Here is a 23933-nt window from a genome sequence, read left to right as displayed (position 1 = left end):
AGTTAATGTACTGATGAAAACGTGAATTCAAAGAAGCATATTACTGACCTGCTCAAACAATTAAGTTCAACTGCTTCTGATCTTTGCATAATTGCTAGCTTTGGGAACAAACAAATCAGCCTCCTAACATATTTTGCACATTTTCATTGAGTAATATCTTTCGGAATAATTTTCTAGTGTTACTCATTACATAGAAAGTAAGCACTGACTGCAAAAAATGGAGCAATACGAATAATGTTTTGTGTTCACTTGTGATCATCTTGTATGCTCCACCTCAAGGAATGACGCATTTTAACTAAATGTACAGGGTGTAACGGGTATATGTGCAGATATTTTATATGTGGTACCTTAATATGTACACACATCAGTGAGTTGGTTGCTTTTTCTGTGCGTCGAGCAGTCATCCCATAAACACGTCGCAAATTTTACGATCTGATGTTTTCTCCACGGCCGTACCTAGGATGTAAACTGAACAGTTTCCTAGCACAGCATATACTTGGAAGCACTATCCATCCGAAAAATATACGACTTGTAATATCTATAATTAGTATTCCGCAAATGATGTAAATACTGATGTAATGTTGATCAGTACACCGTCCTCAGTCACCAGTAGAAGTACCTGCACTTACAGTAGTTACACCCTATACATATGAACCTCAGTTTGAGGAGAATACTGATGTCTGTACATACAACGCTAGATCAACAAATGTCCTACATTACTCATTGTTAATGCTACCAGTGACTCAGAAAGGAGTTGAATAAGAAACTTTTGCCCAATAACATAAAATATATAACGGAAAATCATTTCCTCTGAGCAACCAACCCCTTGTATTCGATATACGAAATTTTATTTAAAAACTGGTTACGCACAAAAAGAGTTTTAAGTGCAGGTGTATGAGAAGGACGGAAAACTGTTTCGATCATTAATATTAAATTTAAAAACTTATAAATGGCCAGCATGTATCCATCCACTGAAACTATTCATGTATACATATCCTGTAAAATGACTCGCCCCACATGTTTTGTATAAAAATATCTTTCAAATGGTCTATGGCACACTCCATTAACTAGCCTACTGTCATGAGGAAGTACCATGGGAAGCTCTCAAAGGACCGAAACTTCATAGCATATTAAAACTATATGCCCAACTAAGACTTGAATTAGGGACCATTGTCTTTCACAGGCAAGTGCGCTACGTTTGGCTTTTTGTCCCTTCCCTCAAAAGGGTAGTTTTGCTCCACGACAACGCTCCAACTCATTCCGCACAGAACGCTTCTTTCGGCTATAAAATTTTTCCTAGGTATTCTGATGATATGACACCTAGTGTTTTCTCAATATTTCCTCAAATGAAAAAAACCATTGCATAGCAGGCATTTCCAGAACGAGGAAGAGCTGATTTACTAGTTGGATCGTTTGCTGGACAGCCTAAATGCAGACACGTACACTGATCAGTCAGAACATTATGACCACTGACCTACTATCGATATAACCCGGCCACGCTATAGCATCGTCACCTGGCGAGGAATGACTGCTAGTCAGACACACACACGATGCATGTGATATCAGTGAGCTAGCTGTCCGTGAACAGAATGTCGCAAGATTACAATCTATCTGAGTCTGACCGAGGGCAGATTGTGATGTCCCAGAGGTTCGACACGAGCATTTGAGAAACTGGGCGAGTTGTCGCGTGTTCAAGGATGATGATTATGTTGGTTTGTGGGGCGCTCAACACAGTGGTCATCAAAGCCCGTACAAGTCCCCAATCTTTCCAGATCCAATCTCGTCACTTCACGAATGATGACGAGGTGATGAGGACAATATAAACACCCAGTCCGTGGGCGGAGAAAATCCCCGACCCGGTCGGGAATCGAACCTGGGATCCCGTGATCCAGAGGTTGGTGTTCGAGGAGTGCTGTTATGAGTGTTTTCTACACGTGGCAAAACCAAAGTGAAACGAGGTCCAGACGCCGTGGAGTTGGACGGCCACCCTTCATTACAGATGTCGGACGTCGTAGGCTGGCCAGACTGGTAAAACAGGACAGACGGTGAAATGTGGTGGAACTAACATCAGACTGTAATGCTGTGTCTGTGTCTGTACATCCAGTGCACCAAACACTACCAACGATGGAGCTCTGCAGCCGTCCACCCACTCATGTGTCAGTGTTAACGCCATGACATTGGCATGTGACAACCGGCACCGGACGTTGGCACAGTGTCAGAGCATTGCATGGTCTGATGAATTTCGATACATTCTTGAGCATGGAATTCGGAGGGAACGAATCCGTCGTCTTCCAGGGGAACAGCTGGCTGCAGCTGCATTCTGCCCCAGGGAACGTACACGTGGGCATCCATGGGTCCAGTAGAGTTCGTGCAAGTCACCATGACAGCCAAGGAATATAATACACTGGTTGCAGACCACGTATACCCCTTACTGACGATCATGTTCCCCGATGGCAATGGCATTTTTCAGCAAAAGGAGGTGGAGGAGATTAGAGTTTAACGTCAACAACGAGGTCATTAGAGATGGAACATAAGTTCGGATTAGAGAAGGCTGGGGAAGGAAATCGGCTGTGCCCTTTCACAAGAACCATCTCGGCATTTGACTGAAGTGGTTCAAGGAACACAGTGGTGAGTTCTGATTGGTATGCTGTTCTCCCAACTCGACAAAAAAAAATGGTTCAAATGGCTCTGAGCACTATGCGACTTAACTTCTGAGGTCATCAGTCGCCTAGAACTTAGAACTAATTAAACCTAACTAACCTAAGGACATCACACACATCTATGCCCAAGGCAGGATTCGAAGATTCGAACCTGCCACCGTAGCGGTCGCTCGGCTCCAGACTGTAGCGCCTACACCCGCACGGCCACTCCTGCCGGCTCCAACTCGCCAGATCTGAACCCAATCGAACACATCTGTGGTGTGACTGAACGTGACGTCGGAACGCATCGCCCCCCTCCCCGGAATTTATCGGATGTAGGTGATTTGTGTGTGCATATGTGGTGCCAGTTCCCTCCAGCGACCTACCAAGGCCTCATTGCTTCCATGCCGCGACGCGTCATCGCTGCTATCCGTGCCAAAGGTGGATATACCGGTTCTAGGCGCTCAGTCCGGAACCGCGGGACTGCTACGGTCGCAGGTTCGAATCCTGCCTCGGGCATGCATGTGTGTGATGTCCTTAGGTTACTTAGGTTTGAGTAGTTCTAAGTTCTAGGGGACTGATGACCACAGATGTTAAGTCCCATAGTGCTCAGAGCCATTTGAACCATTTTTGGATATACCGGGTATTAGATAGGTTGTAATCAAGACACGCTGATCAGTGTACATCCAAGTTCTCTGCCAAAGTCATTCATCGTTCAGAAAAATAGGTCACATTCAAGGATAAATATGCAGAGAAGGACTGACACCACAAGTTTCATGGTCGCTGACTGAAGGCGACTGAAGTGGTAAATAGAGCGTAATGAGCTAGTCATGAACGACGTTAACATATTATATTATTGGAATTGGCCAGCTGAATGCATGATATTAGCCTGACCTTTGTGTTGGGCCCAGTAGAGCAGCGACGGCACGCGCGACGTGTGGCTGGACGGGCAGTCCTCGAAGCGCGCGCGCGCGTCCAGCCCCACCGTCTCTCGGTTCGCCTTCACTCCGCACAGCAGCGCCGTCGCACACGCCGAAGACTCGCCCGTCTGCGCATCAGCGTTGTACGTCTGCAACGACAACACTGTCGCTAGTACTCTCCATGCCACGAAAACAGCACTCCTGTTACTATCTCCACATTAACATTCCTAGTTCGAAGTGACTATATGTAACGCTACATTCATTGTTTTATTTATCCTAGCAACTTTACGGCTATCGAGCAATTTCTTACATCTAACCAAATTATCCTGCATATTTTATTACTTTCAGTACAATAAGCATATTACAAATCACAACTAATATACATTATCATAAAATGTGCAGTAATTGCTAGAGTAAAGAAATAAAAAAACCTTCGTATATCCATAATTAAAAGGGACGACTTTGGGCGTCAGCTGGTATAATATATGTTAAAAAATGACGTAATTCCTCCAGTTGTATTAAGGTGTTGGTTTTATTGGCAACTAGTTTCGATGCTGTTACAACATCATCCTCCGGCCCATACTTGTTGACAGTAACGGTATATGTCTAACACGTACAGTTACTGTCAACAATTATGGACCTGAAGATGATGTTGTAACAACATCAAAACTAGTTGTGTCTAACACATATGGTTACTGTCAACATCTATGGGCCTGAAGATAATGTTGTAACAACATCGAAACTAGGTTAGTTAGGTTTAATTAGTTCTAAGTTCTAGGCGACTGAGGACCTCAGACGCCGGCCGCGGTGGTCTCGCGGTTCTAGGCGCGCAGTCCGGAACCGTGCGACTGCTACGGTCGCAGGTTCGAATCCTGCCTCGGGCATGGATGTGTGTGATGTCCTTAGGTTAGGTAGGTTTAAGGAGTTCTAAGTTCTAGGGGACTGATGAACACAGCAGTTGAGTCCCATAGTGCTCAGAGCCATTTGAACCATTTGAACAACGGACATGACAGAGGAAAGAAGCGAGGGGTGGGAGGGGGGGGGGGGGGGGAAGTGGGGAGAAAAAAAGGAACGTGCTGAAACACAATTAATGAAGATAGGGAAAAAGAAAGTTAACGTGAATGAAAAGAGAAAAAACGGTAAGTGAGAGAAGATGGGGGCATTTTCTTTACTATCTGACAGAGGGAAAAGCGGCCATAAAGTATGTCCAAAAAGTATTCGGCTAGCGGTATAATTTGTTTTTCAAAAATTAGATCTGTGGCATCCGAAAAGAAGGAAATATAAAACATGAAGACCCAGTCCTATAAAAAGTAGCACAGTAAATCACTTTTATTGTGAAACAGGGAAAACATACATTCATAGCGATAATAAGGTTAAAAAAGCAGAAAGCACCTTAAAAATGTTACTTTATAAAGTATTTGTCCACCATCTGAATATGCCTAAAATTCGCGCCTAGGGGTGAAACTTCAGTGCTCACTCACAGCATACTCTAGCGTCAACCGTCTGCAACAACGGTCTGCCACCTGTTGTTGTTTTGAGAGGAGTCGGGCCAGTGCAGTTTGTAACAACGGTCGTACTGTTAGTGAGACGGTCCTAACTGAGAGAACTTATTCTACGCTTGCATAATCAATAAAAATCCTCTTACGATGCAGTCTCATCTTGCTGTTACACCTTAAATTCTTATGAAGTGTTAGGACGACATGTAATGTAAGGGGGCATCACAAAAGTAATCGCCATAACTGTTAATACATTTATCCCACTTTGAGACAAGATGGTTAATGCCTTCCTGGAAAAATGTCTGTGGTTGCCTACGGAATCGCGATTGCAGCAGGCGCGCGCCTCTTCTTCCGAAGCAAATCATCGGACACGAAAGACGTTTTCAGAGCTCCAAAAATATCAAAACCGCATGAGGAGAGATCAGGACTGTATGGAGGATGTCTAAAGTGAAACTTCTATAGCCTAGTCGAAACAACCTAATAAAGACGTCATTATCCTGCAACAGAGTGATGGTGTCAGTCAATATTCCAGGGCGTTTCTACTTGATAGCGCGCTTCAGTTCTTGGAAAGTGTCTTTTAAAGTACGTTAAGTATCTTTAACCCTTGCCTGATGTTGTCAAAAAATGGTTCAAATGACTGGGAGTACTATGAAACCTAACTTCTGAGGTCATCAGTCCCCCAGAACTTAGAACTACTTAAACGTAACTAACCTAATGACATCACACACATCCATGCCCGAGGCAGGATTAGAACCTGCGACCGCAGCGGTCGCGCGGTTCCAGACTGTAGTGCCTAGAACCGCTCGGCCACATCTGCCGGCCGTCAGTAAGGGGTGTATGTTGTCTGCAACCAGTGTATTATACTCCTTGGCTGTCATGGTGACTTGCACGAGCTCTACTGAACCCATGGATGCCCACGTGTACGTTCCCTGGGGCAGAATGCAGCTGCAGCCAGCTGTTTCCCTGGAAGACGACGGATTCGTTCCCTCCGAATGGCATGCTCAAGAATGCAGGATTCGAACCTGCGACCGTAGTGTCTGATGTTTTCATTTCTTATTTCGTCTCTAACGCTATATCCAGCCGCTCGACTGAGGAACTTCATTTTTGCTGTTGCAATAGCTCTCTTCTTCTTCTTCTTCTTCTTCTTTAGAGCTTAATTCTCACCACCATACATGAAAGGCACTTTCATCACTGTATATAATTTCATTTGTGTGTCTTTTCTTGTTTTGTAGGTAATCATTGTGTTCAAAGTGTCACATATCAACTGGGAATTATCTAATATATTCCTCACATTCTCATCTTAATCATAAGCAATCAAACATTAGAAACAGATAAATTTCTGGCCTGTTGGATTATGTCATTATTAGTTACAATCTTATTACAGACTGGTTGCTTCCCATTGAATATCATTAGCTTTGAATTATTGAAAAGTAGCTTAAGCTGAAAAGTTGATGAGTGGGCAGCTGTACATCAGTCTCGTTGCCTGCATCTAGGATTTAACCGTCAGAACGTAACATAGTGTTACAAATGTCATGACAGTTCTAAAATGTTTATTGTTTTTAATGTTTGTTGTCATTGTTTTGCCAGTCGTTTATAGCTGAGTCTACATAGATATTCAAACAGTTCGGTGATAATGGGCATTGTTGTTTCAATACTCTGTTTACAATATCATCCGAGGATCCTCTCCCCTCGTCGTCAACACATATGATGTGTTCTGTTAGATTGTGTGGGTAGCCTTTGTCTTTCATTTACTTATCTTAACTCACTAATTCTTACAGCTGCAGTCTTGTTGCAACCCTTGTCCACAGTACGAGCAGCCCTTAGCGGCTCACCATCTGAAAAGTGTTCATGACGTCGGCTTTCTGGCTGAGATCTTTTTTAATATGTGACTTGTAAGTACTGCATCTTTTAGAGTCAGTACTAACTTTAATTCTATTAATGTACTATATACCTAATGGTTTAGTACAGTTAGTCTAATTCTGAAGACGACGCTCATAGTAGCGTCGAAACCAGGTCAATTTTTGATTTAACATTTGTGACCGAGGGCTTATTTGTTACAATATAATCTTACAGCGTAGGCTAGAGATGGAAGCGTTCCGCTAGTTAATTACTTAGTAGGATGGTTATTGGAATATCCCGAGGATAATATTTGCGGCAGTTCCCTATGATGTGGAATGTATCAGTGGGTTTACAGAGAAGATACTTTAAATACTTAAATCTGTGAGAGATGCCAGTCAGTCGTATCTTGATAGATCAGTCGGTTAAAGAAATGTCAGCGAAAGACGAAGTTCTGTGTTTAACGCGCGGTCTAGAAAACAGTTATAAGTAGCGCAAATTCCGCTGTAGAGTGAAATATTCGTTCCAGGTACTTTAACTTCGCGAAAAAATCTTTACATGCTGTCCATTAACGTAACGGGATTTTAATTTCAATTTACAATAAAATTTAATACGTACAACCTAACCATATACGGATAAATCCATTAAGAAAGTAATCTATAGAGTACACAGAAATGTCGAGAGTACATTATTTCATTTTATTTATAAAACTTCTGGTCTGGTGTCCCATGCTAGAGTGAATTATTGAATTATATGTGCTTTACAAGCCATTTCGGCGGATTAACGTAAGATAATGCAATATTGCACGTGGGTTGTTCGTAAAAATCACAGCCCTCGGCACGGAAATATTCCACGGGTAGGCTTCAAACTCGAGAAGACGCTTTCAGGGAATTCCATATGTAATTGAAAAGCAATCCGATTATTATTTCCGCGTCCTGTGGTGCAAGCAATGCGGAGCAGCCGTTAATGCCGCTGCCTGGCGCGCTGCAGGCGTCTCTTCAAACCCGGTCACAAGCAATTATTTGTTATTTAGTATTTATATTTATAAAAGGTTCTCGAAATTTCATACGACTGTAATGTTTATATATTCCGGAATATTTGATGTTTGTCTAAATAGCAGCAGTCGCCGTTCAGGACGCAGTTCAGTTATGTCTGCGCGTTGGTGTCCGTTATAAACATCCTTTTATTGCTACGTGTTGTATTTCATTGACTACCCTTCTTTCGGATTTTGACTCTATTGCTGTTACGGCGTGACAATATTGACACAAATCTGAACGCAATCAGACTTTACATTACGTAAACTATGTGATCTGGTTTTTTCGCAGCAACAGCGTAAAGCGGCACAGAATTTCAAGCAATAAACTTCTGCATACAGTTGGTAGACACATTTGTTATTATTGCGTCGCCTAGTAGACAAATGTTTTTCATACCAAAAGAAGTTCTACTCTGACTTGCTGAAAAACCTACAGGCACCTCTTTCAGGTTCCGCATAACTTTAATCAGTTACATCTAGGAGTTGACTGGCTGGTTCCATAGTAAAAGCAACGTATATCCTCCAGGCGGGCTAAGGCCAAATCCCTTCGGCCATGAATAATGTAGTGGATTATCAAGTGGTAGCAGAATAAGCCGACGGAACTTTGACGATGATTATACCTCAAAAATATGTGGATATATTCAAACTGACTTATAATGTAAGACAGGCATGCTGAGCATTGAATAATTACAAATACCGATAAAGAAAGGTAAATTATGATACAATCAAACACAAAAATGGACTCAATGTTTCTGAAACCTACCTGTCTAACTAAATAGTTACATCAAGATACCTTCCTCTGGTAACGTGGAATGCACTCAACGACTGTGATATGACTTTCAAAAGGATGTAACACAGCAATCTGTCGTACTTTCAAGCTTTATTAAAGCAAATCTAGATTTTGACTAGTAATTAGCCGTTATCGATGCAGTATTTCAGAGTTCTAATACACGTCCTAGTACGCCAGTCTTCAGTCGGGCTCCTGTCACATTTCATTCAAGTAGTCTTGAATGAACTGTCTCAATGGTCTTATTGCAGACGGGTGGAAACAGTAAACTACAATCCTTAAATCTTTCTTGGGAGCCGCCAGTAAGACATTCATACCTTCCATCTATTGTAGTTAACTTTGGTAACGTTTAATTGATAAAAGGAGAATTATAAATGCAGCTGATGAAGCAGGCGAAAGGGAATACAAACGTTTAAAAAATAAGATCGATAGGAACTGCAAAACTGCTAATCAGGAATGGAATGAGGACCAATGTAAGGATTTTCACAAGCGGAAAGATAGATACAGTCTACAGCGAAATTAAAGAGGCCTTCGGAGAAAGGAGAAGCAACTATATGAATGTCATGTGTTCAGATGGTAAACCAGTTCTAAGCAAAGGAGGGAAAGCTGAAATGTAGAATGAGTATATAGAGGTATATACAAGGGAGAGGAACTTGACACCAATATTATAGAAAGGAAAGTGGACGTAGATTGAAGATGATATGGGAGATATGATACTGTGAGAAGAATTTCACAAACCTCTCTGAGATATAAGTCGAAACAAGGCCCCGGGAGTCGATGATACTCCGTCAGAACTACTAATAGCCTTGGGGGAGCCAGCCATAACAAACCTCTTCCATCTGGTGTGCGGGATGTATGCGACAGGCGAAATACCCTCAGATTTCAAGAAGAATTAATAACTATGATTCCAAAGAAACCAGTTTGTGACAGGAGTGAAAATTACCGAAGAATCAGTTTAAGAAGTCATGGTTGCAAAATAATAAAACGAGTTCTTTGCAGAACAATGGAAAAACTGCTAGAACCAGACCTCTTGGAAGATCAGTTTGGATTCGAGAGAAATGTAGGAACACGTGAGGCAGTATTGACCCTACTAATTATCTTAGAGGATAGGTTATGGAAAGGCGAACCTAAGTTTATAGCATTTGTGGACTTAGAGAAAGCTTTTGACAATGGTGACTGGAATACTCTCTTTGAAATTCTGATGGTAGCCAAGGTAAAATACAGGGCGCGAAAGGCTATTTACAACTCATACAGAAACAAAAAGGTAGTTATAAGAGTCGAGGGGTATGACAGGGAAGGTTAAAATCTCAGGTCATCAGTCCCCTAGAACTTAAAAGTACTAAAACCTAACTAACTAAGGACATCCACACATCCATGCCCGAAGCAGGATTCGAACCTGCGACCGTAGCACCAGCGTGGTTGCGGACTGAAGCGCCTAGAGCCGCTCTGCCACAGCGGCCGGCCGCCGTTCTTCTGCCTACAGAATATTTAAAAATATTATGAGAAAATAATAAATAATAAAAGCAACCGCTAAAAAAGTGACTTTTTAAATTGTAAATAGGCGGAAATTTGTGGAAGTTAAAATATAAAACAAAGAGCTGGCGATGGTAATTAAGACTCACAAGAAGCAGACAGGTACAACAGTAGACAGACAATTAAAAAAAACACGATAACGTCTGGTTTCTGTCTGCAAGAGACAAGAAATCACACCTATCGACAGTATGGCTTCTGTTCGCAACACTTCAGAAAAGACGCACAACACTTATCACTCACTTAAAATAAGACACTAAAACGTTGGCACAGAGATGAGACACCACAGCCTAGAACAGAATGGGGGGAGGGGGCGGGGAAGAGGACCCGGACTGATGAGGGGAAGAAAGGGGGGGAGGATAAGAAAAAGCAAAGTGGGTGAGGAGCCGATGGAGGGAGAAGACTCATAATGGGGAACGGGGCAGGATTGATGCGAGAGGGAGTGGGGAAAGGCAGAGGAGGGGAATGCAAAAGTACTTGGGGGAGAGAAGGGAGTCAAAGAGAGGGTAGACAGGGAAGAGGGAAAAACAAGTTGGGAAGGGGAAGAGGGAGCCTGGGAAAAGGACACAGGTAGGGATGGGGAAGTGAGGCTCAGAGTCGATAGGAGAGACAAACGGAGGGAGAGAGGACATCATCCGGGGGGGGGGGGGGGGGGGAGCTGACAGAAGCAACCTCGAGAAAGGAGATGAAGTGTATACAGGTGGAGGGTAGGTGCAACACAATGGTGAAGACACAGCAGTGGGTGGGGGCTGGAGAGGAGAGGAGCAACCAGGGGATTGGGGGGGGGGGGGATCAAATTTGCTGGAGGTGTAGAGGATGTGGATTTGTTCAAGGAAAAGGAGCAGATGGGGAAAGGAATCAGGTCATAGAGGATCTGCGTGGGGGATGGGAGGTGTATACTGAAGGCAAGGCGGAGTGCATGGTGCACAAGGATCTGGAGGAATGTATAGAATTTCGAGGGGCAGAGGTCCAGGCAGGACTGGCATAGCAGAGGATGGGACGGATCAAGGATTTGTAGGTGTGGAGAATGGTAGAGGGGTTCAACCCCCTTGTCTGGCCAGAGAGGAGTTTAAAGAGAGGGAGGCGGTTGTGGGCTTTGTATGGGATAAAGTGGAGATGAGGGGTCCAGGTAAGGCTACAGTTAGGAGGGGGGAGAGGTGGACAGGAAGGGCACAGATGGTAAGGGAAAAATCAAGGAGCCAGAAGGAGGGAGTGGTATGACCTACGATGATTGCCTGGGTCTAGGAAGGATTGATTTTTAGGAGCCATCGGTTGCACCATGTGGCCGAAAGGTCAAGGTAACTCTGAAGAAGGCGTTGGGATCGTTAAAGGGTAGAAGAGAGGGCAAAGGAAGGCGATCTCATAGGCATACTGCAGGAGGTGGATTGGAAGGGGATATTGGGGCATATCTGCTGTGTACAAGAGGTAGAGAAGAGGGGAGAGGACAGAACCCTGGGGCACACCCGTGAAGGGGTAGAAAGTGCCGAAATCGGTGTTGTGGGCAGTGGCGTACGAGGGGCGGTGGGAGAGGAAGGAGGCAATCAGACTAAGCGATTGTATTGAAGTAGATCTTCTCATAGGTACAGTTTTTGTGATATCACAGAAATAGAACTGATCAACGGATCTACAATTATTTTATAAGTGCTGAGATGGCAAAGAACGGTAGTACAGATAAAATCATGTACGAAATTCCTGTAGATGTGGTGATGATAGGACGTCCCAGCTACCCGAATCGGATCTCAGCCTACAACCGACAGCTACAACCAGATCTCATCCCGGAACGCAACACTAGGCATTGATGGTGACTCAAGGAGAACATGTTACACAGATGACGTGTCGGAATAGTCGGAAGACAGTATCTGACATATTTCCTGAGTCAAAAAAATGGTTCAAAAAGCTCTGAGCACAATGAGACTTAACATCTATGGCCATCGGTCCCCTAGGACTTAGAACTACTTAAACCTAACGAACCTAAGGACATCACTCAACACTCAGTCATCACGAGGCAGAGAAAATCCCTGACCTCGCCGGGAATCGAATCTGGGAACCCGGGCGTGGGAAACGAGAAAGCTACCGCACGACCACGAGCTTTATTGAGTCAAAATGAGGTGTAGTTGTATAGTTTATGTTAAATACAGCAGTGAGTCTAGTAGAGGGGGTCAGTACCTCCGAAAGACGCTGTTTAATTTGAACTCCCATGCCAGTAAGTAAGCTGCTAGCATGAGTTTCTTAGAAGTAGATACCTTAGGGGTTGCGAAGCAACTCAAATCGCTTGATACGGGATAGTCTTCAGGTCCAGATTGTATACCGATTAGGTTCCTTTCAGATTACGCTGATACAATAGCTCCCTACTTAGCAATCATATGCAACCGCTCGCTCATCGATAGATCTGTACCTACAGATTGGAAAATTGCGCAGGTCGCACCATTGTTTAAGAAGGGTATTAGGAGTATTCCATCGAACTACAGACCATATCATTGACGTAGGTTTGCACTAGGGTTTTGTAGCATATACTGTATTTAAACATTATGAATCACCTCGAAGGGAACGATCTATTGATACGTAATCAGCATGGTTTCAGAAAACATCGTTCTTGTGCAACGCACCTAGCTCTTTATTCACACGAAGTAATGGTCGCTATCGACAGGGGATCTCGAGTTGATTCAGTATTTCTACATTTCCGGAAAGCTTTTGACACCGTTCCTCACAAGCGACTTCTAATCAAGCTGCGGGCCTATGGGGTATCGTCTCAGTTGTGCGACTGGATTCGTGACTTCCTGTCAGGAAGGTCGCAGTTCGTAGTAATAGACGGCAAGTCATCGAGTAAAACTGAAGTGATATCAGGTGTTCCCCAGGGAACCGTCCTGGGACCTCTGCTGTTCCTGATATATATAAATGATCTGGGTGACAATCTGAGCAGTTCTCTTAGGTTGTTCGCAGATGATGATGTAGTTTACCGTCTAGTAAGGTCATCCGAAGACCAGTATCAGTTGCAAAGCGATTTAGAAAAGATTGCTGTTTGGTGTGGCAGGTGGCAATTGACGCTAAATAACGAAAAGTGTGAGGTGATCCACATGAGTTCCAAAATAAATCCGTTGGAATTCGATTATTCAATAAATAGTTCAATTCTCAAGGCTGTCAATTCAACTAAGTACCTGGGTGTTAAAATTACGAACAACTTCAGTTGGAAAGACCACATAGATAATATTGTGGGGAAGGCGAGCCAAAGGTTTCGTTTCATTGGCAGGACACTTAGAAGATGCAACAAGTCCACTAAAGAGACAGCTTACACTACACTCGTTCGTCCTCTGTTAGAATATTGCTTCGCGGTGTGGGATCCTTACCAGGTGGGACTGACGAAGGACATCGAAAGGGTGCAAAAAAGGGCAGCTCGTTTTGTATTATCACGTAACAGGGGAGAAAGTGTGTCAGATATGATACGCGAGTTGGGATGGGATTCATTAAAGCAAAGTCGTTTTTCGTCGCGGCGAGATCTATTTACGAAATTTCAGTCACCAACTTTCTCTTCCGAATGCGAAAATATGTTGTTGAGCCCAACCTACATAGGTAGGAATGATCATCAAAATAAAATAAGAGAAATCAGAGCTCGAACAGAAAGGTTTAGCTGTTCGTTTTTCTCGCGCGCTGTTCGGGAGTTGAATGGTAGAGCGATAGTATGGGTGTGGTTCGATGAACCCTCTGCCAAGCACTTAAATGTTAATTGCATAGTAGTCATGTAGATGTAGATGTAGATGTAGATGTAGATGTAGATGTAAAGTGAAGCCTGTATAGTACAAGTTCTGTATAAGGTTTAGTCGAGAATTAGTTATGATGGAAAACTTGATAATTAAATTATTTAATAAGCTGCTAAGTAATACAATTATGACCATCTGAAAGCTAATTTTAGCAACAGTAATGAGAAAAGAGAAGCTGATAGTTTTTTAGTGTTAATTATAACTTTCTGTAATTTAGACAAGTATGTCCTATTATGGGTTCTAGGAAGCACGTGATTAAAGCAAATACAGCGATGTAATAGAAAGAGATGCTGTCTGCTGTAGACGTTAAATTCGGCTGCACCCTTCCATTCTTTCCAGAAGAAGTAAAATATTAGCCGACAGCCACCGCTTGCATTCATTCTTCAGTAATCCAAAGAACACAAACACTCATTCCTGTTAATGCACGACCCAGATGTACTTTTGAGACATCATTAGGAAGTTGAGGAAGACAAATGCAAAACATCTGCACTTGTGTATTGTGTACGGCAGCGGTGTGGAGCTTCCACTCTTTCCCTAATGCTCATTCAGCCAAGGTGTTTTCGTTCGCTCTCAAACATGAAAGTTACATCGACAGGAGCCTTACTCTCTCACTTTTTTATTAAAAGAACCACGTTTTGCTTTGTAATTTTTTTTGTTCTTACTCTCTGTGTAGTTCTAGGGCATAATGAAACATTGTGCTTTTCACTGCAGCATGTTCATTAGCAAAACAGGTGCGACTGGAATTATTTAGAAACTGAGGGGAATTGTTAATTCTTCTCCTGTTCTCTCTCTCTGTCTCTCTCTGTTTATCTCTTTCTATCTGTCCACCCCTCCTCCTCCGCATTGTGTGTGAGTGTTTTACACACATCCAGAACTCACTCTAACGAGTATATTACGAGACGCACCAAGAGATGGCGCAAGTATTCAGCCACTCTATACAATAGAGGCCATGGCGGTGTGCCGGAGAAACAGTGACGTACGATGTTTAGCAGCAGGAGCGCGAAACTCATACAGACACTTCCGGTAACACGATCTGGGTTCACTACCCGGCCTCTTGGAGCGCTGCATGTTTATCAATCCTTCGTCATCTCGTTTTCTTATCGGATGATTTGGAAATTGGAAATTTGTGGTAAGTTCTATGAGACCAAACTGGCAAGGTCATCGGTCCCTATGCTTACATACTACTTAATTTAACTTAAACTAACTTACCCTAAGGACAACACACACATACCCGTGTCGGGGGGAGGACTCTGACTGGGGTAGCAGCGGGTACCGTGGCAAGGCTGTCCCGCTTCGGATGATTTAAAGTCTTCTATATTACTTTTCGTTTCTTAGTAAACAGAAGGTGGTTTCATCATATTGTTTTATTGATAATGACTTCTTGTGTATTTCGCACTTTTTGAACTGCACTGTAGACATTTTGCTCGTATTCTGCTCGATATTTGCTCGCAGTCGTTAGACTGGGTGGAGGAAACCATTCCATATTTGTATCTGTTTCATGTAAAACAGAATCTGGCTTCCCCGCATGGTGTTCTGTGGACGCATGTGTATTTGTTCCTGACTACGAATCCTTGTCAGAATGTTTTGATTAATTTGCGTTGTAAGTATAGTGCTCCAATGGTACTCTATTTTTTTCTCATCCGTTTTTTGTACTTCCTAGAATTTAATGGAAAACTTCACGCTAGCAGCTTTTTAAAGAATTGGCATTCAACTCTATTACACTATGTGATCAAAAGTATCCGGACATCCCAAAAACATACGTTTTTCATATTAGGTTAATGTGCTGCCACCTACTGCCAGGTACTCCATATCAGCGACCTGAGTACTCATTAGACATCGTGACAGAGCAGAATGGGCCGCTCCGCGGAACTGAAATGAAATGTGTGTGGAATCTTATGGGACTTAACTGCCAAGGCCATCAGTCCCTAAGCTTACATACTACTTAACCTAAATTATCCTAAGGACAAACACACACACCCATGGCCGAGGGAGGACTCGAACCTCCGCCGGGACCAGCTGCACAGTCCACGACTGCAGCGCCTGAGACCGCTCAGCTAATCCCGCGCGGCAGTAACTCCGTTCAAAGGACAATTACATACTCAGCGTCTAATAAAGTTGAATATCAGTTCTGTCATCAGCTGCTAACATGGAATTCTCCATTAAAATGAGAAAGTATGTAAAATGGATGTGAACAAAAATGTAGCGGAACACGAGCAATGTACTTACTACACATTTAAATTGAGCAGTTCACATACTGATACGTAAGCAAGAACAAATATACGTGAGTCTATAGTTGACCTTGTGATGAAACCAGAATCTGTTTTATGTGAGACAAAGGCAAATATGGAACACTTTACTCCACCCAAAATGACAGATGTGAGCAAAAATCCATCAGAATACGGACAATATACTTACAACGCAGTTCAGAGAGTCCAATACTCTGACAAAGTCGTAATCTGGAGCAGAATGCGATAAAACCAGTTTCTGTTGGTTGATTGGTTGGCTGGTTTTGGGGGGAGGGGACCAAACAGCGAGGTCATCCGCCCTATCCGATTAGGGAAGGATGGGGAAGGGAGGCCGCCGTGCCCTTTCAAAGGGATCATCCCGTCATCTGCCTGGAACGATTTAGGGAAATCACGGAAAACCTGAATCAGGATGGCCGGACGCAGGTTCGAAATGTAGTCGTCCCAAACGCGAGTCCAGTGTGCTAACCACTGCGCCTCCTCGCTCGGTAAACTAGCTTCTGTTTCATGCCAGATGATTTTTAGATTTTGACATGTGGTAAAATGCAGTATTATCCACTTCATAAAAACCACATAGTCGAAATTGCAGTATTGGGTTTTACAAATAAATAATGCTGCATTCAAAATGCAACTACGATGTTATTTATAAAAAAAATTCATATCTGTAAACCCAGGATTAAACGAGGAGTTAATCTCAGTTTTTGATTACGATTTCTCGGATATATAACTTTGCAAGGTTAAAAAAAACTTTTCCAGTCACGCACTTAATCACTAGATTAGGAGGGCGACCCATAAATTATAAATAAAAAAGATACTGTCATCTAATACTCGTATCTCAAAACCAAGGAATACCGATTTTCGACCTACATTTTCCCATATTTTACGTTCAATAGCAGGCCACTAGGATTGCTACTGCCGTTTTCCGCTTTGGTATCATAAAATGGTTTCTGTACTACTTTTGGTGTTGTGTAGTTAGCAGGTCCATCATGCCCGTCCCATAGGACATGACGCGGAAGAGATTATTTAAAGGTACATTTTTAAAAATACGTTCGATTTGTTTAAAAGAATTATAAAAAGTAAACAAATTAAGAAAGACAGAAGAATGTAAAGCGTTTTCATTTTTCTGGGAACAACACGTGAACACAGGAAATATTATCCAAGGATACGCATTTAAAAAAAAATTATATAGTGTAGATGAGCCGTTATTCAAATCACATCGGTATAAGCAGTAGCTGTGCTCTGTTGCAAACCAATCGAAGAGAAACCAATTAGTCCTCTGTGTACGCCATTCAGATCTTTTAATGACGAATCGAATGGGGAAGCATTCCTTATTTCTCATTTTTTTGTAATTTCGTAAAGAAACTAACGAGAAGTGTTCGAACCCTCTTATCAGGTTAGTCCATACTATCAACTGCGCATTTTTCGTTTTTGAAATCAATTGTGATCACATATGCTGTTCTTTTCCTACGTACAGCTGCTATCCGTAAACAGTAACTTAATCTCAAACATTCGAGGAGTACCCCAGGTTAGGTTGAACCACTGTACCGTAAGTGATTTTCTTAATGCACAAGTTGCACCTTCCCAGTGTTCTACCAGCGTACCGAATCCATACCCTTCCGAAATATTCTAATTGTATGCATCACAGCGATTTTGTTGAATTTAGGAGACTAGCAATTAGTCAGTAACTGTACACTTTATTCATAGTAAAGTTAATGAAATCTTTTTGAAATGGCTGCTATCATTCAGGGTTCCTGTATTCATAACAGATTTTTGAAACGTAAAATTGGTAACTTCATACTTTACGTGTCGAGAAGAGTAATTTACGTGAAAAGTAGAGGCTGTACGTCAGAATGTCCTACTTTGACCCATGAAACTATGTTGCAACCTTTGAGTTACAACTATTAGCTTAGCGAGCACGTAACTTAAGCAACGAACAAAGTATACTGCTCTCAATACAGTATTTCGAGTAGATGTTACTGACTACGGCTTACTCTTTCTTACTTTTTTCGATGATTATTTTTTAATGTGACTTATTTTCAATCTCTAATTTGCCACGTTATTGCATCAAACATAGTATTAAAAACAATTGAGTGCTTTCCTCAAATGATTTAGGGAAACCAAGTTAAACGTATGCTAGTTTGACCGGGAACTGAGACACTCTTCCCTCCGAATACGGATCCAGTATCTTTGCTGCACCTGGTCTCTCTTTATCCCAGTAGCCGATTTCTCTTCCTAAAAATGTTTTACAATTATGAGGAACGAACTGTCCAGTTAATAAATCCCAGCAAATACTGCGCGTTTAATGATCGATGCCAAAAGATTTTGAATTATATCAAATATTCTGCTGATATTGACTTTTCTAACCAGGTAGCTTAAATTCGTACGACACTGAATCACAATTCAATCAGAACAATAGCACTCGTAACTGAAATGTTGAAGTTGTTGTTTGGGTACGTCGAATTATCATCGACCATATAAAATTATTGGAACAATACCGCACAAATGCTGAATAGGTCACTTAATAAAAGGTCATTAGCTTCTGAATGAATGGATGTTCTGATTCATCGATATTGGAGGTCTGGTTGCCCCGAAATACGTAATATGAATGTTACGCGTTTCGGGTTAATTCATCCACAGGTATCTGTGATGAATCGTATGATACATAGCCGTAACTAAAAGCATCACAGAAATATCCAGAGATTACAAGTAAAGGACACATACAAGACACCTCGAGCTATACAGTTGCACTGAAGCTATATGATACATACATAACTATCAAAGGCAGAATGGCGGATGCACAGAACCACGAAACAAAATTCTACAGGTGGGCGGCGATAGTGTCAAGTTACACACAACTGTCTATGTGACATAATTTTTTTAAAAAAAATTACGTAAAGTCACATACATAGAAACATTCAGCCGACAATTTAAAATATGTTGTTGTTGTGGTCTTCAGTCCTGAGACTGGTTTGATGCAGCTCTCCATGCTACTCTATCCTGTGCAAGCTTCTTCATGTCCCAGTACCTACTGCAACCTACATCCTTCTGAATCTGCTTAGTGTATTCATCTCTTGGTCTCTCTCTACGAGTTTTACCCTCCACGCTGCCCTCCAATACTAAATTGGTGATCCCTTGATGCCTCAGAACATGTCCTACCAACCGATCCCTTCTTCTGGTCAAGTTGTGCCACAAACTTCTCTTCTCTCCAATACTAGTCAATACCTCCTCATTAGTTACGTGATCTATCCACCTTATCTTCAGTATTCTTCTGTAGCACCACATTTCGAAAGCTTCTATTCTCTTCTTGTCCAAACTAGTTATCGTCCATGTTTCACTTCCATACATGGCTACACTCCAAACAAATACTTTCAGAAACGACTTCCTGATACATAAATCCATATTCGATGTTAACAAATTTCTCTTCTTCAGAAATGCTTTCCTTGCCATTGCCAGTCTACATTTTATATCCTCTCTACTTCGACCATCATCAGTTATTTTTCTCCCCAAATAGCAAAACTCCTTTACTACTTTAAGTGTCTCATTTCCTAATCTAATTCCCTCAGCATCACCCGAGTTAACTCGACAACATTCCATTATCGTCGTTTTGCTTTTGTTGATGTTCATCTTATATCCTCATTTCAAGACACTGTCCATTCCATTCAACTGCTCTTCCAAGTCCTTTGCTGTCTCTGACAGAATTACAATGTAATCGGCGAACCTCAAAGTTTTTATTTCTTCTTCATGGATTTTAATACCTACTCCGAATTTTTCTTTTGTTTCCTTTAATGCTCGCTCAGTATACAGATTGAATAACATCGGGGAGAGGCTACAACCCTGTCTCACTCCCTTCCCAACCACTGCTTCCCTTTCATGTCCCTCGACTCTTATAACTGACATCTGGTTTCTGTACAAATTGTAAATAGCCTTTCGCTCCCTGTAATTCACCCCTGCCACCTTTAGAATTTGACAGAGAGTATTCCAGTCAACATTGTCAAAAGCTTTCTCTAAGTCTACAAATGCTAGAAACGTAGGTTTGCCTTTCCTTAATCTTTCTTCTAAGATAAGTCGTAAGGTCAGTATTGCCTCACGCGTTCCAGTATTTCTATGGAATCCAAACTGATCTTCCCCGAGGTCAGCTTCTACCAGTTTTTCCATTCGTCTGTAAAGAATTCGCATTAGTATTTTGTAGCTGTGACTTACTAAACTGATTGTTCGGTAATTTTCACATCTGTCAACACCTGCTTTCTTTGGGATTGGAATTATTATATTCTTCTTGAAGCCTGAAGGTATTTCGCCTTTTTCATACACCTTGCTCACCAGATGGTAGAGTTTTATCATGACTGGCTCTCCCAAGGTCGTCAGCAGTTGCAATGGAATGTTGTTTACTGCGGGGGCCTTGTTTCGACTCAGGTCTTTCAGTGTTCTTTCAAACTCTTCACGCAGAATCAGATCTCCCATTTCATCTTCATCTACATCCTCTTCCATTTCCATAATATTGTCCTCATGTACATCGCCCTTGTATAAACCTTCTATATACTCCTTCCACCTTTCTGCCTTCCCTTCTTTGCTTAGAACTGGGTTGCCATCTGAGCTCTTGATATTCATACACGTGGTTCTCTTTTCTCCAAAGGTCTCTTTAATTTTCCTGTATTCAGTATCTATCTTACCCCTAGTGAGGTAAGCCTCTACATCCTTACATTTGTCCTCTAGCCATCCCTGCTTAGCCATTTTGCACTTCCTGTCGATCTCATTTTTGAGACGTTTGTATTCCTTTTTATCTGCTTCATTTACTGCATTTTTATATTTTCTCCTTTCATCAATTAAATTCAATATTTCTTCTGTTACCCAAGAATTTCTACTAGGCCTCGTCTTTTTACCTACTTGATCCTCTGCTGCCTTCACTACTTCATACCTCAAAGCTACCCATTTTTCTTCTACTGTACTTCTTTCCCCCATTCTTGTCAGTTGTTCCCTTACGCCCTCCCTGAAACTCTGTACAACCTCTGGTTCTTTCAGTTTATCCAGGTCCCATCTCCATAAATTCCCACCTTTCTGCACTTTCTTCAGTTTTAATCTACAGCACATAACCAATAGATTGTGGTCAGAATCCACATCTGCCCCTGGAAATGTCTCACAATTTAAAACCTGGTTCCTAAATCTCTGTCTTACCATTATATAATCTATCTGAAACCTTCTAGTATCTCCAGGGTTCTTCCATGTATACACCCTTTTTTCATGATTCATAAACCATGTGTTAGCTATGATTAAATAGTGCTCTGTTCAAAATTCTACCAGACGGCTTCCTCTTTCATTTCTCTCCCCCAAGCCATATTCACCTACTACGTTTCCTTCTCTCCCTTTTCCTACACTCGAATACCAGTCACCCATGACTATTAAATTTTCGTCTCCCTTCACTATCTGAATAATTTCTTTTATTTCATCATACATTTCTTCAATTTCTTCGTCATCTGCAGAACTAGTAGGCATATAAACTTGTAATACTGTAGTAGGTGTGGGCTTTGTATCTATCTTGGCCACAATAATGCGTTCACTATGCTGTTTGTAGTAGCTTACCCGCATTCCTGTTTTCATATTCATTATTAAACCTACTCCTGCATTACCCCTCTTTGATTTTGTGTTTATAACCCTGTATTCACCTGACCAAAAGTCTTGTTCCTCCTGCCAGCGAACTTCACTAATTCCCAATATATCTAACTTTAAACTATCCATTTCCCTTCTTAAATTTTCTAACCTACCTGCTCGATTAAGGGATCTGACATTCCAAGCTCCGATCCGTAGAACGCCAGTTTTCTTTCTCAAGGTAACGGCATCCTCATGAGTAGTCCCCTCCCGGAGATCCGAATGGGGGACTATTTTACCTCCGGAATATTTTACCTACGACGATGCCATTATCATTTAATCACACAATAAAGCTGCATGCCCTCGGGAAAAATTACGGCCGTAGTTTCCCCTTGCTTTCAGCCGTTCGCAGTACCATCACAGCAAGGCCGTTTTGGTTATTGTTACCAGGCCAGATCAGTCAATCATCCAGACTGTTGCCCTTGCAACTGCTGAAAAGGCTGCTGCCCCTCTTCAGGAACCACATGTTTGTCTGGCCTCTCAACAGATACCCCTCCGTTGTGGTTGTACCTACGGTACGGCTATCTGTATCGCTGAGGCACGCAAGCCTCCCCACCAACGGCAAGGTCCATGGTTCATGGGGGGAGAATTAAAAATATGCATTATTGAATTGGTGACTTACAGCCCTAACAGGTCAGAGAACGCTTGCTTTCTTCTTATGTTGTGTTTTTTAAAACTGAGTAATTCAGCGTATCTCAAGATGTTTGTCTTCAGGTTATCTGATGCACAGTTTTATTCTAGCAGCTGTCAACCTTTCCACAATCCAAATATTAGTGTACCAAAATAAGAGGTGCAAATACAATTGAAGCTCCAAAGAAACTGAAATTGGTATGAGTATTCAAATACAGAGATATGTAAACAGGTAGAATACGGCGCTGCGGTTGGCAACGTCTACAAAAGACAAGAACTGACGGGTGCAGTTGTTAGATCGGTTACTGCTCCTACAGTGACAAGCTATCAAGATTTAAGTAAGTTTGAACATGGTGTATTCGGCGCACGAGCAATGGGAAGCAGCATCTCTGAGGTGGCGATGAAGTGGGGATTTTCCCCTACCACCTTTTCACGAGTGTACCGTGAATAACAGGAATCTGGTAAAACATCAAATTTCCGACATCGCTGTGGCCGAAAAACGATCCTGCAAAACCGGCATCAACGTGACTTAAGTGTAACCCTTCCGCAAATTGCTATAAATTACAATGCTGAGCCATTAACAACTGTCAGCGTACGAACCATTCAAGGAAACATCATTAGTATAGGCTTTCGGAGCAGAAGGCCGACTCGTTTACCCTTGATGACTCCACGACATGAAGGTTTACGCCTCGCCTGGGAGCGTCAACATCGACATTGGGCTGTTGATGACGGGGAACTTGTTGTCTGGTCGGACGAATCTGGTTTCTAATTATATCGAACGGATGGACGTGTACGGATATGGAAACAATCTCATGAATCCATGGACCGTGCATGTCAGCAGGGGACTGTTCAAACCGCTGGAGGCTCTGTCATTGTGTGGGTCATGGGCAGTTGCAGTGATTTGGTATCTCTGATACCTTTAGATACGACTCTGACAGGTGACACGTACGTAAGCGTCCTGTCTGATCACCTGCATCTACTCATGCCCATTGTGCATTCCGAAGGACTTGAGCAATTCCAGGAGCACAATGCGACACACCGTACGTCCAGAATTGCTGCAGAGTGGCTCCAGGAACACTTTTCAGTTTAAACACTTCCTCTGGCCACCTAACTCACCAGACATGAACACTATTGAGCTTATCTGGGATGCCTTGCAACGTACTGTTCAGAAGAGATTTCCACTCCTCGAACTCATACGGATTTATGGACAGCCCTGCAGGATTCATGGTTTCAGTTCCCTCCAGCACTACATCAGACATTAGTCGAGTCCATGTCACGTTTTGATGCGGCACTTCTGCTTTCTCACGGGGGTCCTACACAATATTAGGCAGGTGTACCAGTTTGTTTGGCTCTCTAGAGTATTAAAGTGTGCTTTTATTTTTTATGCCCCATCTTTTTATAATGTCATATGTTAATTATTATCT

The 23933-nt window shown here is 42.3% G+C and overlaps 1 protein-coding gene across 1 annotated transcript in view; it reads right to left on the bottom strand.

Moving 5' to 3' along the window:
• The window catches only part of LOC126298944 (alkaline phosphatase-like), a 1012316-nt gene that overhangs the window by 522503 nt on the left and 465880 nt on the right, over positions 1-23933 (bottom strand). Inside the window, exon 3 of the mRNA XM_049990545.1 lies at positions 3534-3708. Coding sequence (XP_049846502.1) covers positions 3534-3708 — 175 coding nt within the window. The remainder of the gene's footprint in view (positions 1-3533; positions 3709-23933) is intronic.

This window comes from Schistocerca gregaria, chromosome X (assembly GCF_023897955.1).
Source record: "Schistocerca gregaria isolate iqSchGreg1 chromosome X, iqSchGreg1.2, whole genome shotgun sequence".
Classification (NCBI taxonomy): domain Eukaryota; kingdom Metazoa; phylum Arthropoda; class Insecta; order Orthoptera; family Acrididae; genus Schistocerca; species Schistocerca gregaria.
The sequence above is the reverse complement of the archived record's forward strand: the minus strand, read 5'-3'. Positions and strand labels throughout refer to the sequence as shown.